The 17,728-nt window shown below is 36.4% G+C and overlaps 1 protein-coding gene across 2 annotated transcripts in view; it reads left to right on the plus strand.

Annotated features, from left to right (window-relative positions):
- The window catches only part of SPEG (striated muscle enriched protein kinase), a 2,687,905-nt gene that overhangs the window by 2,220,547 nt on the left and 449,630 nt on the right, over nucleotides 1–17,728 (plus strand). For both annotated transcript variants that reach the window (XM_044075871.1, XM_044075873.1), the window contains 2 exons: nucleotides 9,485–9,637; nucleotides 14,441–14,483. In XM_044075871.1, the coding sequence (XP_043931806.1) occupies nucleotides 9,485–9,637; nucleotides 14,441–14,483 (196 nt within the window). The remainder of the gene's footprint in view (nucleotides 1–9,484; nucleotides 9,638–14,440; nucleotides 14,484–17,728) is intronic.

The following is a 17,728-nucleotide window of genomic DNA, read 5'->3' on the forward strand; positions in this document are numbered from 1 at the left end:
CACACAGATCCAATCACAGGCATTTAAACAGGAAGTGTGCACACACACACACACACACACACACACACACACACACACACACACACATACACACACTCACACATCCAATCACAGACATTTACAGAGGAAGCACGCGCACACACACACACACACACACACACACACACACACACACACACACAGATCTAATCACACACATACACAGATCCAATCTCTCACACACACACACACACACACACACACACACACACACACACACACACCAAGATCCAATCACAGACATTTAAAGAGGAAGTGCACACACACACACACACACACACACACACACACACACACACACACACACACACACACACACACACACATCCAATCACAGGCATTTAAACAGGAAGTGTGCACACACACACACACACACACACACACACACACACACACACACATACACACACTCACACATCCAATCACAGACATTTACAGAGGAAGCACGCGCACACACACACACACACACACACACACACACACACACACACACACACACACACACACACACACACAGAGATCCAATCACAGACATTTTCACAGGAAGCGCGCGCGCACACACACACACACACACACACACACACACACACATCTTTGACAGAGCTTAAACTAGGACCCCTTTGATCATTGCTCTATCTTTGGTTAGCAAATTTAAATAAATTAATAAATGCATAACTGTATAGTTACTCGTGTCATATTTATAGGTAGGCAATAGATGAACACATGCAGTTCCAAATATCATATGTACACACGGACAGGTAGACAAAAGATACATGTATAGACATACACTGTAAGCAAACAAACTGTATGGAACAAAATCCTCTCTCCCTTCTTTAAGTGCTGCCATTACTGCTGTATACAACTGATAAATACTTTCCCAACATGCTGCTGTGGTCTGTGCTTCCAGATACAGTGTAGCAGGTCTGTGAAATGCAGCATGGGCACTACAAATGTACAGACTAATCAAGGCATACAAACACTAGTGGATACACAGGAAAGAGTAATGAGGTATACAAACACTAGTAGGTACATATGAAAGAGTAATGAGGCATACATAGATACAGCCTTATTTGTATTGCTATACCACATACATAGCAGTCATTACAGCATACCTGTAGCTGTATTGTGCAGTAATGAAATACAAATATATGGGTGGGTGGGTAGATGTGTGTGTGTGTGTGTGTGTGTGTGTGTGTGTGTGTGTGTGTGTGTGTGTGTATGTGTAACTGACATAGAACTGCCAAGTTCTCCCATGGCCTCTTTCAATGGTCCCATACACTGCAGAATGTAAAGACTACCATGGTGTGTGTCCTTTCATTACTGAGTCCTGGTTTTCCAGTGCCAAGAATTGTTGTCACCTTGCATTGCTTAGATGTTGCCATGCTGTAGACCCTTGCAATAATATCTCATTTAACAAAGTGTTCACAGCACTATTTAACTGTCAGATCACAGAGGCAGCTTTGCTATGCAGACTTGCCACTATGTCTCCTATCATCTCAGTACATACAGTACTGCTTTCCCTGCAGAGTACATACATTGCTATGTTGTGCACTCTAGACATACATATACAGTGTGGCCAAATGCCCAGTACTGTATTTGCATGTACTGCTAGGCTGTTTACTCTACTCTAAATAACAGTACTTCATGCATAGTTGAAATGTCTGGCACACTCATCTTATGTGTTGCACAATGTGTATTTTCTCTTGATGGCCCCATAATATTTTCCTGGAACTATAGGTCCAGCAGTCCACTAGCCAAGATGCCATCCATACGGCATGCCTCTAGCTGAGAGTGTTTTGCTAAACAGCTCTGTTCATTTTCCTAGGTTTGTCTGAAAATGCGTGTTTCCTGATATGCAGAGAGGTAGCCACAACAGGAATATGAAATAAGGTACTAAAGTGTTGCCGCTCACATAGGCAGCTTGCATGCATCATTTCTATGGAAGTATTAAATAAGTTTTACAGATGATTACTGCATTTTTGGTATATCCTCAAAGGTGATATTATAAGGATAACAGAGGGTGGTGCCCTATCAGTATCTTAGCCTAAACTGTTAGTGTGAAATGCACTATATGTTACTCTATATCATCAGAGTTTCAGGAACAATCCAGAGCTCATCACCTGTCTATAAACAGTCAAAGGAACAAACAGTGCACTAAACACTAATAACCTCAAAAAGCACTGTAATGAGAAAAGCGGTGCACCGGACAGCTCAGGAACAAAAATCAAAGTTTATTAACATAAAACGTAACGAGTATGACAAACACGTTTTTCGTCTACAATTCAGACTTCATCAGACAAGTAAATAACAATTCAAACTCGTAATTTATATGAAATGAGATAAAACAATTAATTCAAACCACCCAATAGAGAAACTTGCTCATGAATACTTAATAGCATACAACTTTTTGACTTTGAAACACCATTCCTCTAAACGAAAGCAATAAATATCTCCAAAAATAATGCTTTAAACTACATATTTAAAGGATGTGCATGATTCTAAATCAACTAAATCAACTAATATGAATATAAATATAAATATAATTAACTCCTTTGTAATCTCTTGGAAAACTAAAGAACGAAGATTAGAATAAACATAACAACTTTTTTCAAACAATTGTACAACACCACCTTCTAGAGGTCTTCGTGAAAATGACAACTAAAATAGCAGAAATAAAATTCATGCTTCAGATAAAACCTATATCTCAACAAAAATGAGAGAACATCAAAATACGGATCACTGTATCTAAAAATAATATCTTAAAAAATATATTAAAAATTATATAAATCGTATGACAATGTATAAATAATTACATATAAATATATTTGGTTATGACATTTACAAAATGTGTAAAATATGTAATATACAAATATATAAAAAATATGCATATATAAAAAAGTACATAAAAAATATATATAAAATATACACTTGAATAAATACAACTATAAATATAAATATTTATTTACACTTAAAAACTAAATTGATATATATTCTATAGTCTAGCTGCTCTCATCTTTAAAACTGGCGTAAGGGAAACAGTATAATTTAATCCAGGAAACCTATTAGCTTCTAAGACCAGTTGCCAGTAAAGTTCACGATACTCTATCCTAGTTTCCCATAGCCCACCCCTTTCATCTTGCTGTACCTCTTCAATAATAAAAAATGAAAATTTTGCTAGGGGACAGGTTATCATATGTTTGTAAAGTGCATTAGTAAGTTTTCTATTTTTAATATCATTCATATGTTCATATATTCTTCTCCTGTTCCTCCTTTCAGTCTTCCCTACATAAAAACTAAAGCAAATCTTACAATAAGCAATATATACGACTCCAAAGGAGTCACAGGTACTGTGTGTTCTGCTGATAATTTCCTTTCCCCTAGCCTCAACGTATAAACTACTTTTATCAGCCATCCAAAGACATCGGGGACACATTTTGCATGGAAAGGTGCCATTGGCTTTCTTAGTTTTCTTATTTCCTATCTGTGAGGGTGTCAACCAGTCCTTAAGGTTACGTCCTCTTCTAAAAATAGTTCTAAAAGTAGTATTCTCAAAATTAAGATCACTAATTTTCATAAAATTATTCCATTCTCTGTTAAGGACCTTCTGGATAGTCATGGCATCTCCACTGAAATCGGTGATGAAAGCACTATTAAAATTGTTACTGTCTTTTATAAAAGGCTTCACCAACTCAGCTGAATTATTAGTTTCAGGAATCTCATTGGACCTATCATCCTTACCAAGAATAGGATAAAATCTATCATTCCTCTTTTCAAAAATGTCATCTTTGATTTTCAAAATAAATTCTAACGGATAACCTCGTTCTAAAAACAAATTGGTCAGGAAATCACATTCTACAGCAAAATCTGAGTCATCAGAAGTCATTCTCGAAATCCTTACAAATTGACCTTTCACTATACTTCTTTTTTGATGGATGGGGTGTCCACTGGTAAAATGTAAGTAACTATTAGAAAAAGTTTTCTTCCCAAACACTTTAGATTTAAAATGATTGTAATCTTTAATTAAGGTAATATCTAAAAAATTAATAGAATGGGAACTAATTTCATGGGTGAACTTCAAACATTCAGTGGTGTTGTTAATATACATAATAAAATCATCTAACTTCTCTCTGGAATCATTCCAAAATATAACAATATCGTCCAAATAGCGTTTGTAAAGACACCAACAGTCTTTGTATGGACTATGGCAAATAAAATTCCTTTCCCATCATCGCTACACCACTCTTCTGTCTGAAAAATTCCCCTTGAAAGAAAATATAATTGTGTTTTAAAACTAATTCCATCATTACCATACAAATATATCATCATTTAGTTCACCAGAAAATCTAATGGCTTCTTCAAACCAGTTCAGACCAATATCATGGGGTATGGAGCCGAACAAATCAACTACATCAATCGTTACAAAAATAAGATCATTATTAAATAGGTTATCCTTCACCGAATGGAGCAAATCCCAGGAATCCTTTAGATAGGACCATCCTTTCATCATAGTTTTCTTCAATTTGATGTCAATGTATCTAGTTAAAGTGGAGGTCACTGAACTTTCAGATGCAACAATCGGTCTTAATGGTGGATCCGAAATCTGTTTATGTACTTTGGGGATCCCAAAAATGGAAGGAATTGTGGGTTTGTCATTATTCAAAAAACTAAACAGCTCCATATCAATGAAACCTTCTAAAACTAAATCATATAGCGTAGAAAATATTTTCTTATAACCAATATGTATTTCATTTTTAGAAATAGACTCATACTTTAACTCATCAAGTAAAAGATTTAACATTTTGGCTTCATAACTAATATTATTCATAAAAACAATCCCACCCCCTTTATCTGGCTTCATAACTCTTAAGGTAGGATTTCCTTTTAGTGTTAGAAGTAATTCATACTCAGAATTGGAAAGGTTAGATGGAAATCTATTGCTCTTAATACCTAGTCTCAGTTCTTTCTCGACTAGGGTTTCAAAATTTTTTAGTTGAGCGTGAATAGGGGGGTTCGAAGTGCTTTTCTTTTTTAATATATTCGAGGTTCCATCATAGGATTCACTGTCTCCAAACAACAATCTAAAACTGACTTTTCTCAAAAACATCTTCAAATCTATTAAAAGTCTACTAATATTACATTTAGTTCTAGGTACAAAATTAAGCCCTTTCGAGAGTAAGTAATTATTTTTTAATATATTTTTTAAGATATTATTTTTAGATACAGTGATCCGTATTTTGATGTTCTCTCATTTTTGTTGAGATATAGGTTTTATCTGAAGCATGAATTTTATTTCTGCTATTTTAGTTGTCATTTTCACGAAGACCTCTAGAGGGTAGTGTTGTACAATTGTTTGAAAAAAGTTGTTATGTTTATTCTAATTTTCGTTCTTTAGTTTTCCAAGAGATTACATAGGAGTTAATTATATTTATATTTATATTCATATTAGTTGATTTAGTTGATTTAGAATCATGCACATCCTTTAAATGTGTAGTTTAAAGCATTATTTTTTGGAGATATTTATTGCTTTCGTTTAGAGGAATGGTGTTTCAAAGTCAAAAAGTTGTATGTTATTAAGTATTCATGAGCAAGTTTCTCTATTGGGTGGTTTGAATTAATTGTTTTATCTCATTTCATATAAATTATGAGTTTGAATTGTTATTTACTTGTCTGATGAAGTCTGAATTGTAGACGAAAAACGTGTTTGTCATACTCGTTACGTTTTATGTCAATAAACTTTGATTTTTGTTCCTGAGCTGTCCGGTGCACCGCTTTTCTCATTAAAGTGCTTTTCGAGGTCATCACCTGTCTATGCCAAAAGGGGCTAAAGCTTGGTGAAATGACCCCTGAGGCCATCTTGCTGCATGAGTAGGCATTTTCATGTATGCCCCGCTCATGGATTTACCTCACCTGAAGTGCACAGCATCCAGTGATTTCAGTATAGGAAGTGCACCCATACAGACTGGATACTGCTTGTCATGCACTCCCCACTGTTCAAGCAGTGCGGAAACAATAATCACAAAAAAAGAAAGTGGTAACCAACCACACCTACAGTCCTGCCTAAACCCAGAATTGGAAACATGTCTGGCCAGTCTGCTACTCCCTGCCATCCCTGGTTTAAAGAACGTGGGTCACAAATATGACAGATAAGAGTTATTAGTCCCCACCACCTTCTCAGCATGTACTACATGTCAGTACAAAACTGTATCAGTGTAGTAAAATAGTGGCCCTCCTGTAGCATAAGAAACATAGTAATACACACAAGATGTTTCATTGGTTCAGTGGTTGAAAAGTTTAAAGTTGACTGAACAAGCTCAAGGACTGATGCCTATCACAGAGCTTGATGCCTCATATCCCATGGTGAAACTTACAGATGACAATGTAGTCATCCAGTTTCTTCTTGAAGGTATGAATGATGGACTAAGGTTAGTTGTGAAGTGAGTTTATTCTATAGAGTCAGTAGTCATTGTGGTATGATATTGTCATGTTTCATGATAATATTGATATTAATTCTTACTGAGTCTCCTCTTGTATTCAGGTAATGCTGTGCATGTAAGACACAGTTGTTAGGTAATGCTGTGCATGTAAGACACAGTTCTTGCCTAAGAATGCAGTTACATACAACAAACTGAGAGTAAAGTTTTAGGCTTTTTGGCAAACCTTGAAGTCCCTCCCCCAGTTCTCTTTGTGAGAATCTTTTACCCTTTCCAGTTGCACTAGATATTCTGTGACTAGGCTATAATTGGTTTGATGAAAGCTTATACAAGGGTTAGTTACTGAGTGCAGCATGTTTTATGGAATGTACAGCACAGTGATGCAGTGCATATGACAGTAGCAAATACTCATTCTGGTAACTGTCCTATACCTACAAACCCCTGATATCGGGATGAGTTCACCCTAGTGATCACCTACTCTTGACTGTACCTGGGAGTGTCTGGATGCATGTTGAAGCATCTTCCTGGTAGCCGTCCTATTTCTCTCATCCCCTTATGCCTGGACTAGTATACCCTAATATGCACCTGCACCTGTCAGATCCTGTGTGAATGTGGCAGCAGTTTGTAGGACATTCTACCAGCTCCTGATGTTGTATTTAGGTTTGTTGGCTTCTGCTATATGATTATATTTAATCTGCAGTTGATTTATTACTTTCTTGATATGTTATCTGTACTGCAGCTGGTTGTTTACTGGCCTGTTATATTGCAGACTTGCTGTGATGGTTCTGCCCCATCCTGCTATAATGAATACTTGACTGTGCTGATTTTTTAATCCCCTGGTATGCTGCTAATGTGCCGGGATGGCATGTGATACCATCAAACATCTTGTTACATTACTTTAATTGCATTGTAGTTATTACTGTCACATCGAGCCTGATGCAGACACCTCAAGAACTGTGTTTTTGCACTCATGCCCATGTAATCCACATCTTATGTAACATTTTGCTTACTGTAGCATCCTCCTGACAGAAGTTTAGTACATTTTTCATATTGTATTAAGTAGCATGTGAACTCTGTCATCTGTCATTGCATTACAATATTCCTGCCTGCAGCAATATTAGTTTATTGTACTGCAGCATCCAGTGCTTACTATTCATTTGATCCATATGATAGTATTAATGAACTGCACCATAGTAGATTGTACTGTGTTGAGTTATATTGGGTAGTACTGCATTGTATGGTATTATGCTGCACTAATATTGTTCCATAATGTACAGAAGCTGCAGCATTTTACACTCTTCTGAACTGTTCTTGCTAACCCTTGTATATCATAAAGCTGTTGCATCAAGGTACATGTACTGAGGTACACTTTTTTCATTAACTGCACTGCTTCACTCCCCCCTTATATAAATACAGCTCTCCCCTCTCTCTTAGCTGGAACGAGGATAACTAAATGCCATAACATCACACAACATATGCCATCTGCTACATCTGGATCAATCATAGGACAACAGTAGGTTTCTGCCTCATCTCTTGCCAGCCTCCTCACGTTAGGACTCTGAGACAGAGTATTAATGGACAGATTCACATTGACAACCATTTGTTATATTACCACAGAAGTAGTGTACATGTGAGAGGTGCACATGGTTATTCCAACTAGAGGCAAACCTGGCAAACAGGGTATTTGTACCCATACTAACACCATATCTACCTACAGCAAGACAAACATAAAACCTTCCTTTGTTGAGGTACTCTAAAAATCACTCCCAAAACCACAAAGATCTCTGAAGAATTGCACTGTAGATATGTGTAACGCAGCCAGACCTCAACAACACACTGACATTCCATACTACATATAGCTTCCATGTGCACCACCATCACTACCAGCAGTCGAGTGGCATTAGAGTGGCCTAACCAAGCTCTTCAGGCTACAAGAACAACCTGCTCGCCATGGTAATATGATAACCATTTGAAATGTCAGGACCTGCTAGAGCAAGTCCTGAACTATGGAGACTGAAGGACTGAAGTTTTTTGAGTGCTGACATTTCTTACACTAAGCTCAAGATGCCATTTCTTGTAATATTCCCTGTTCACTGAGGCATGGTGATCTCAGAGTTGATATATATATATATATATATATATATATATATATATAAGTTCAGGGGATGTAGGAGGATTGCCCCTCAGATGGGGGGGGTGGATGGGTTCTTGACCCCCTGCAAAAAGAAGGGCGATTTTTGAGATTCATTCATCTCTGGCCATTTGGTCCTTTTTTTCTGCTTTTCAGCAATTGGCATTTTGACTGCTGACATTTCAGTAGGGAGCCTGGTAATATGCTTGTAAAAAGTGACTCCAGAATTCAGCATACCAATGCACAACTCACACGTCTGTGCCTGGAAAGAGTAGCAATCAGCTTCCTCTCAGGTGCTACAATCGACCATATCATCAAGGCACTCAGGTTTCTTCATCCCAATATGACATGTTTTTTGTCCATGTGGGTTTTATATAAGTAGTGATAAGTACTCTGTGGTCATCTTTGTTTAAGGTATAGTTTTGTTAAAGGATAAAACAACAGCTTGGACTCCAGACAGTATTTTTGTTTGTGTTTCTGAATGGACACACTATTTTATCCTGCTTGAAAAATGTTTCCTGTAATCACGGAGGTAGAGAATTGTGTGTGATTTTCCTCCCTCTTTTAATAAAATGGATACAAAATAGTTAAGTTACTCTAAGCAAAACTTTTTGTTAATGGCTTAGTATTTCTGTGATTTAAGAAAACCATGGAGACAGCTCAAGGGAGGCATCCAGTTAGATATAAAGAGGCATCCAGTTAAATATAAAGAGGTGGAATGGAACAAAATCATTCATAATCTCAGTTGGCAAGGAGAAGGTGAACAATTGATGTGCTGTGTGATAATACCAAACGGGTCTATTGTAGTATGAAAACGATAACACCTGCAGTATTTCTAGTATAAGGTTATCATCTTTTCATTTTTTCTCTTTTTACTTCACAGTCTTACAGGAATCTCTCCTTTTGTTGGAGAGAATGACAAAGCTACATTAATGAACATCAACAACTACAATGTGGCATTTGAAGAAAAGATGTTTACAGACCTCACCAGGGAGGCCAAGAATTTTGTGATCAATGTTTTAGTGAATGATAATCTGTAAGTACTATACAGTATGTCTAAATACATTTTTAACTTGTTGTCTTCATCTGATAAACCAGGGCCTGCAGGCTCTTGAACGTTTTTGTATATTGTTAATCTTTGTGGTAGAAGTAGTAGAAAGTTGAATGTATGACTTCCTTTTATGATTTCTTCCTATCATTTCACTTATAAGCTAAAAATGATTAATATTATAAGCTGACTGTATTGGCATGGAGGGATAAAACCCTGAGTACAGCCAGGTGAACTGAATTTGACTAGCAGTGCCACTTGGATCTTTTATTGTGGATGGGTGTGGCCTGTGTCCATGAGCACCCAAAATGCACTGGTTCCTATATAGAGACTGGAGAAACATGCACAGTATGCTTCTTCTAGAAGGTAGTGTGCTTAGTGAGTTCAGATCCCTCAAACTACTGGGTGGCAGTCCTGTAGTACAGCCATTGCATGTCCTCTTAAGTAGTTCTTGTAATGCTGTCAGAGATTAAGGTTACATAAGAAAAACTCTAATCAAATGTATATATGATACTCCCTCTCCTGGTTCTACTGCTCCTCATCCGACGAATGAATGGGCAGTAGATCTCTCCCTCTCCAGAAGAATGAATGGCTCAGTGGGGTGACCAGTGGTGGGAAAACGAATGGTCAGCAGGGGATGGAAAAAAGAGCAAAAAATGCTGATTAATATTATAACAACCAAGCAACTCTCCCCACTTGTTAGTGTCCGACTAATTTTATGGATTCATTATGCTTAATCATGTGTGCTTTAGCTGACATGTGATTAATCTAAACTAAAACTTCTAAATCCTCAGGAGGACTGTGTCTTAAAACAATGATACTCCAAATGTCGCACAATGCATAATAACAATTCTTTCACACAGGAGAGAGAGCACTCTCATCCCTCAATGTAGGGGAATGTTTCTACACCCCAGATCTTTAAATATGCCTACTGTGAGGTTGCACAAATTTGGAGAGGAATGAAAAGTGGTGAAGATGGAAAACAAAAGTAAATTTTACCTTCTTCCTCTACTGTAATGCCACAAGACACATAATGTGCAACCTTGGTAGTCTTGATGTAGTGAAACATCTACCACAAGAAACTTGCAACATTCCTTTTTCAGCTTTGAGAACCTTACTGTTTGGGACTGTGATAAAATTCAGGTTTCCATTTTTTTGCCAGGATAATATGAACAGCTATACAAGAACAAACTTGCTATTCTTTGTGTTTTCAGAGTATCTGAGGTCTGCAGATTTTATTCAAATTTAACTTATTATCGTCTGATCATATATTAGACATTATTTTTAGCAAATAAGCATGAATGGTCTGATTTAGTCTGCTCTGTTGAATTAACTTATTTTAAATGGCTTTGCATGATGTAGTATCATGCTGTTTTTTGTGTCAAAATTGGCTGACACCTTTAATAACATTCACAGTGATTATTATAAACTCTGTTGCACGTTGACCTGTTTGTTATGCTTTTTGTGTCATGCATTTTTTATTGTAATAATTATATTATAATTATTATATTACATGCATGAGCATTTCTTTTTCTTTTTGTTACCTTATGATATCACATCACTGCAGTGCTGCAAAGCTAATATCATACCTCAAGTTCAGTGTTGTCAAGACACAGGCTAAGCTTTAGTAACTTATTCACAATCCTGTCAGTATGCAAATTAAAAGGAAATGTTCAAAGCATCGACACAATATGTGAAACAAGTGCCTCCACAACAGACAGCAACTTCAAAAACCCATTGCCGAAAAGAAAATGCATCACGGGTATACAGAACAATCTACACACAGCAAGACAAGCATAAAACCGTCCTGTGCTGCAGTACTCCAAAAATCACTTCCAAAACCATAAAGATCTCCTAAGCATTACACTGTAGATATATGCAACACAACCAAAATTCAACGACACACTGACATTCCATATCACATATAGCCGCTTCCATCTCCACTGCCACCACCACACTGAAGTAGCATCAGAATGATCTAACCAAGCTCTTCAGGCTACAAGAACAGTCCACTCACCATAGTAATATGGTAACCATTTGAAATGCTGGGACCCACTAGAGTGAGTCCCAAAATATGAAGACTGAATGGCTGAAAGATCTTATCTTTACTAAGTCTCAGAAGCCATTTCTCGGAATATTCCCTTTTCTCCACGGTATGGAGTGGTAAAAAGAAATGAAATGCATTTATCTCAGAAATTTCGTACACTGCAAAAAATTGTCAGAGACAATTTGACCAACACAGCTAATATCCTGATTTGTAAAAACTAAATACTTAAGCATCCCTCACCAGTTCAAATGTTTTAAAAGGAACACAGTCATGCTTTACACTATCATTCATACTGATTGCTGTCTATTTCCTGAATGTTAAATTTCTTTTGTGAGAAGTATTTCTCTTAATGCGGGTTTAAGTTTGTGGATGTGTTTGTGGTGGGCAAGGATTTCTGTGCATGCCCATAATTGTTCTCTTAATGCGGGTTTAAGTTTGTGGATGTGTTTGTGGTGGGCAGGGATTTCTGTGCATGCCCATAATTGTTCTCTTAATGCGGGTTTAAATTTGTGGATGTGTTTGTGGTGGGCAGGGATTTCTGTGCATGCCCATAATTGTTCTATTAATGCGGGTTTAAGTTTGTGGATGTGTTTGTTGTGGGCAGGGATTTCTGTGCATGCCCATAATTGTTTTCCTTCTCTGCTTTAAGTTGGGGCTAAATACAGCAACTGTAGAATTTACTGAAGAATTGGTGATATGACAATTCAGTTCATGCCTAAGCTAGTGGTTGCAAAACAACCCATGGTCAGCTCTGTTAACAATATACTGTAAAATAATAAATGTGTCCTCTTGTTCTTTGTGTTTATTGATTGTTGTTTAGCTGCTTAAAAGTGTTTTGCTGAGTTCTTATGCATTTAAATAGTGTTTTAATGCATGTAATTAGCACTTTGTATCTCTGAAATAACTTCACCTCTAGTCATAATCTGAAAGTAACAATGACATCCCAATTACCTCCTTTTTATTTCTGTTCCTGTTCTGTTCCAATGGTCCTTGTCAGCTATTTTTCTGACTAGTAAAAGAGCAGTCTATTAATATTAATTTACAAAGCAAAATAATGAAGTGCTTATGGGACTGATGACTGAGATTTTGAATATTTCACAGACATAAACAGTCTGTTTTCATAGCTGTTTAAATGAAATGGAACATTGCAAAGAAGGGCGTAGCTTAAAAGCAATGGATGAAACAGCTGAGTAGGTTCAGAGGAACATTTTTAGAGTGGACAGGAGAGAGAGGGACAAAGACAGGGAGTGGTGAAATAATGGTTTACAGTACCTGAGAAAATGCTTACCCTTAGATTCATGCAGAAATTTCCTAAACAGTAAATAAAGCGTGTGAACTCAATTCTAAGGGTGGGCACAGAAAAAGAGATACATAAAGCAAGGGGGGGGGAGAGGGAGAGGCCTCACATATATCCACCCGAGTGCCACTCAGTTGGGTCAAAACACATGTACCAAAAAGGAGCTTGAACTTTTTATGAATGAAATGAATTTCTCTACTCTGAGCAAGTTAATTAGCTCACTATTTGAGGTTCAGTTTACAGCATCAGGAACATAAAAAAATCAGCATTTGGAACCAAAATGATATTTCTGCTCTTTTCCATACCTTAATCCATTAAAAAGTAGACATGTAGACAATTTAGGAGAGTATAGTAATCAGAACTAGTCATGGACATTATCTCCCCCTCATATGGAAACATATCTGGGACATACTTTAGCTACTGCAAGATGCCAGCACAACCAGTGAAGATGTAGCATTACTAGGTCATCTTGCTGTATATGTCTTACCCTGTGAAGTCAGTCACATCGTGTTTTCCTACAGCAGTTCTGTATCAGTAGTGCACTGTCTTATATACACTACCACTTGCATGTAACCCTGCTTTAGACTGTAGGAAACTGAAGATGGAATCGAGTCTTACAAATGGTAGCGGAAGATTTGGGGGCGGTATCACTCATTAAATCTTCCTCAGCAAATTATTCTGGTATTGAAAACAAAACTTGTGCAACTAGGTATGACTTACCTTTAAGTGTTATATCCCAAATTAGTCAAATCAGGAGTACAACATTGGATTATTTTTGAAGGAATGTACCAATGATGACAGGGTAAAGTAATTTTACAGTTAAAATGAATGAAGCTAAATAAGTACTTCTTCCTGTTGATCTTGCTTTTGTTTGATTTTTTGATTCAAGTGCCTTTTAACATTTTTTATGTGAATTTTAAATAAATTTAGCAATGTTGTCATGAGAGAATCACATGCATAATTTACACCTACTTATTTTTTCACAAAGTGCTAAAGAACTGGAATATGGGGGTGAAGTCCCAGTATGAGTGTCTGGGGTAGGCTTGCTCCATCAAAACACCATTTTCTGAAATTTTGTTTGTGGTTTTAAATATTTTGCTAGTTAGTAGTTTTATTTTAAGGGCTCCATTAACTGCCATGAGTGTATTCGAATCATCCTTCTCTCTCTTTCTCTCACATGCACCCACACATACACACACACACACACACACACACACACACACACACACACACACACACACACACACACACACACACAAGCTCTGTTTAATCACTCATTTTTAAACAAGTTAGGATATTAAGACCTAATTCTAAGAAGATATTTTGTCGGACTTGAAATCATACTGATTTATGTAGTTTTCCTATGAATATAATCAAATAAATAACTGGGATTAGAACTTGAAGGTATAACACAGAAAACATCAGCATCATATTTTGTCTATTTCAGGAGGCCAAATGCAGAAGAAGCGTTGAAGCATCCGTGGTTCAAGGTAAGAGATTTGCATAAAAAAAAAATTTTCATGAACTTGGAACAATTTTGTTACTATAGTCACAGTCATGGTTTGCATACAGTGTGGTCTTTACTTTTCCCATACCTAAGGAGTGTTTTAGAGTCACCTTGTTATGAAGACCAAATGCATAGTTCTTAACATCCTACACAAAGCCAAAATGATGAGACGCAAAAGTGCCAATCTGAGGATGTTTTGCAAATATCAATAGTCTACATTTACAAGAGAGAAGAGGTGTTGAAATTCATTTTCTGAAAACTAAAACTATGACATGAGGCATGATTTATTTACTGCTTTCATAACAAGTTTGCAACAATATCATACATTTTGTGAAGTCACAATAAATCTTTGGGACAAAGTTACAAGCATCTCTTAAAATAAAGGGCATCTGAGCTGCATTTTAGAAAGAACCATCAGTTTTATTGCATTATGGATGTAAGGCTGGGGTTATGGTTTATGGTATACAACAAGCCTATTTTGTAAAGATGTGCGAAACTGCCTGGTCCAAGTGCCTGTTCAACTTGTATAGTTTATAGGAATACCTAAGAGGTTAGGGTGAATCAACAAAGAATGCAGGAAGACAAAAATAAATGAGATTGTTCTCAAGAATTACTAAATCTGATTTTTGCATTTTATCCTGGTGGGGGCACTCCACGAGAGTCTGATGTGGACAAAACGTAGGAGGGAGGTCAAAATGCCATTAGGTAGCTGACAAGGTAAGGGTGTTATTCTAAAATCAGACCAGCTGTGAAAAGTGCCTCCAGAACATAGATGTTGATTAAAGGGTATTCTAATGTAGAAGCTTTATTTTAAATTCAAGCATAGTCACTTTGTGAGTAGAGAGGTGGGCACTATTGCAAATAAGAGATATTACACTGGATCGATACAATGTTCTCTCATACATTTTTTAAAAACATAAGAAAAAGTATAGCCTCTGTGTCCCCTGAGATTATGGTCATTATAATGCCACATTAAATCTAAAGATAATTAAGCAGATTAATGTCTTTATTTTTAATTTTGTGTGTCTAATAATATAAATAGTACTAGGATCGGGGGATTACTTTAAACTTTTCTGCCTCGGTTTATTTTTTCTTTCATATTTAAAATGACCAAAGGCATAAACCATCAAAGATCTGCCATCCATCTCAGTAAAACAACTTAATACCACTATTGACTTCCACCACTTCAATAATCACAATATAATGTAAAAGGAGGGAGCACATAAGCAAAAGCTAATAAGAGTCTCTTTACAAAAGGTGTGGAAGAATTGCCAAACCATCTTATAATCACATGCAGATTTGTCATCAACTATATATATATATATATATATATATATATATATATATATATATATATATATATATTGCCTTTCAAATCCCAAAGGTTATTTTCATGAGATCAAAATAATGAAAGTTAAAATGTCAAAACACATACATTTTCCCAGGTCAAGTAAATACTTGCCCAAAACTACAAAGTACACACCTTTCCATCGGGATCCCACCTAGGTGGGGGGCCTACACCTCCCAACCCCCAATGTGGGTGGCTGTACCCCCTAACTATATATACCAACTCCAGGATCGGACTACAGTGAGGAAAATGGCATATTTCCCAATGATGGGAAAGTGTTACTTGCCCTGGGAAAATTTACGTGTTTCGGGATTTTAACTTTCATTATTTTCTTCCGGAGAAAATAACTTTATGATTTTCATCTTTTGGGATTTGAAAGGGGAACCATATATACACGTATGTATATTATTTTTAGAAAGAAATAAAAAGTCACATGGAAAACCCACATGGGCGTTTTAAGAATCTTTTACTCCACCTGCAAGGTATAAAAACATTCTATTGTGTATCATCCAAACTAAACGGATTAATAGCACATATAGTGCAAAGAATGAAATAGACTCATATTAAGTACATCAGTTTACCTCATTCTGGCATAGTAACATCATCATACATTTCTGTAAAGTAAGACAAGTAACTCTTGTACAAGTCTTCTATTGTCTCTTCCAATTTACCTTAATAAATGCAAAATCATTCTGCATATATGCTACTAGAAGACATCAACTTCAAGTTACAGTACGTGAACAAGTATTGTAAGTGTCACTTCAGCTCTGTCTTCTACAGCTAGATATATTAGATGTCGTTCCCTCATTTGGGTCAAGTGCCCAAATCACAAGACACCAAGGGACAAAATTCCAATTGCTGTTTTCCATAGAAAATCACTAGTTGAGGGCTTTCTAAGTGTCTGTTCAAAGTGATTCCTTTGTTTTGGAGATTTCTCCCTTCTTTGTGTTTGTGTGACCTTAGAGTTGTTTTATATAAGTTCGGGGATAGAGATCCCTCCCCACCTTGGCTGGTACAGGAGAAGATTTCCTTTACTGAAAAAAATGTTTACAGTTGGAGAATTTTCCTTTTGGTATTTCACTCATTTGTCTTCCACATTTTAGCTCCTTGACATCTTGTAGTTCAAGGTTTCAGAGAGGAATATACATTATTACTCAGATGCTCATAACTTCTCATTCCTGCCAGTATCTTAAAAAGTAACCGTCAGGGACAGCTGTTCACGTTCCTAATTATTCAGAGGTTCATAATTGTCTTATTTCTGTAAGTGGTCAACAAACAACCTAACAAATGCATAATTACTTAGCCTCTTAAAGAAGCTCACAGCTGAGTAGCAAAAAGGCTGTTAACATTCTAACTTTATTGACTTATTTAAGTTGTTCAAACATCACCAAAATCAAAACTTTCTCTGGTTATTGTGACTTAACAAAAAAAAACATGTTAAGACTTAAGATCTGATTTGTGTATGCATTTATTTATTTATTTTGTTTGTTTATTAACCTGGTTGGTGAACTTCTCAATGAATCCTTTTCAATCACAACCGCAACTGAAAGGCAAAGATAAACACAACAATATAGAGTGGGAAAATAAATTCATACTGACAAGTTCAAAACAGAGTTTTGAGAAGTTTTTGATAAATTTAGAAATGTACTATAGATACATAGATAGATAGCTGTATATAGATATAGATATGGATCCCTTTCAGAAGATCAAAAGACTCAAAATCAAAATATCTAAAACTCATAATTTTGAAAATGGAATTTGCCCTTTCTCCTGTGTTATGTGATCTTGGAGTTAGAGTATATAATTAGCAGCCCCCCCCCCCACATGAGGGGTGCAGGGGGGCATGTCCCTGCATTAAATATTTTTAATTTTGGATATTT

This window comes from Protopterus annectens, chromosome 6.part1 (assembly GCF_019279795.1).
Source record: "Protopterus annectens isolate FY-2018-M chromosome 6.part1, PAN1.0, whole genome shotgun sequence".
Classification (NCBI taxonomy): domain Eukaryota; kingdom Metazoa; phylum Chordata; order Ceratodontiformes; family Protopteridae; genus Protopterus; species Protopterus annectens.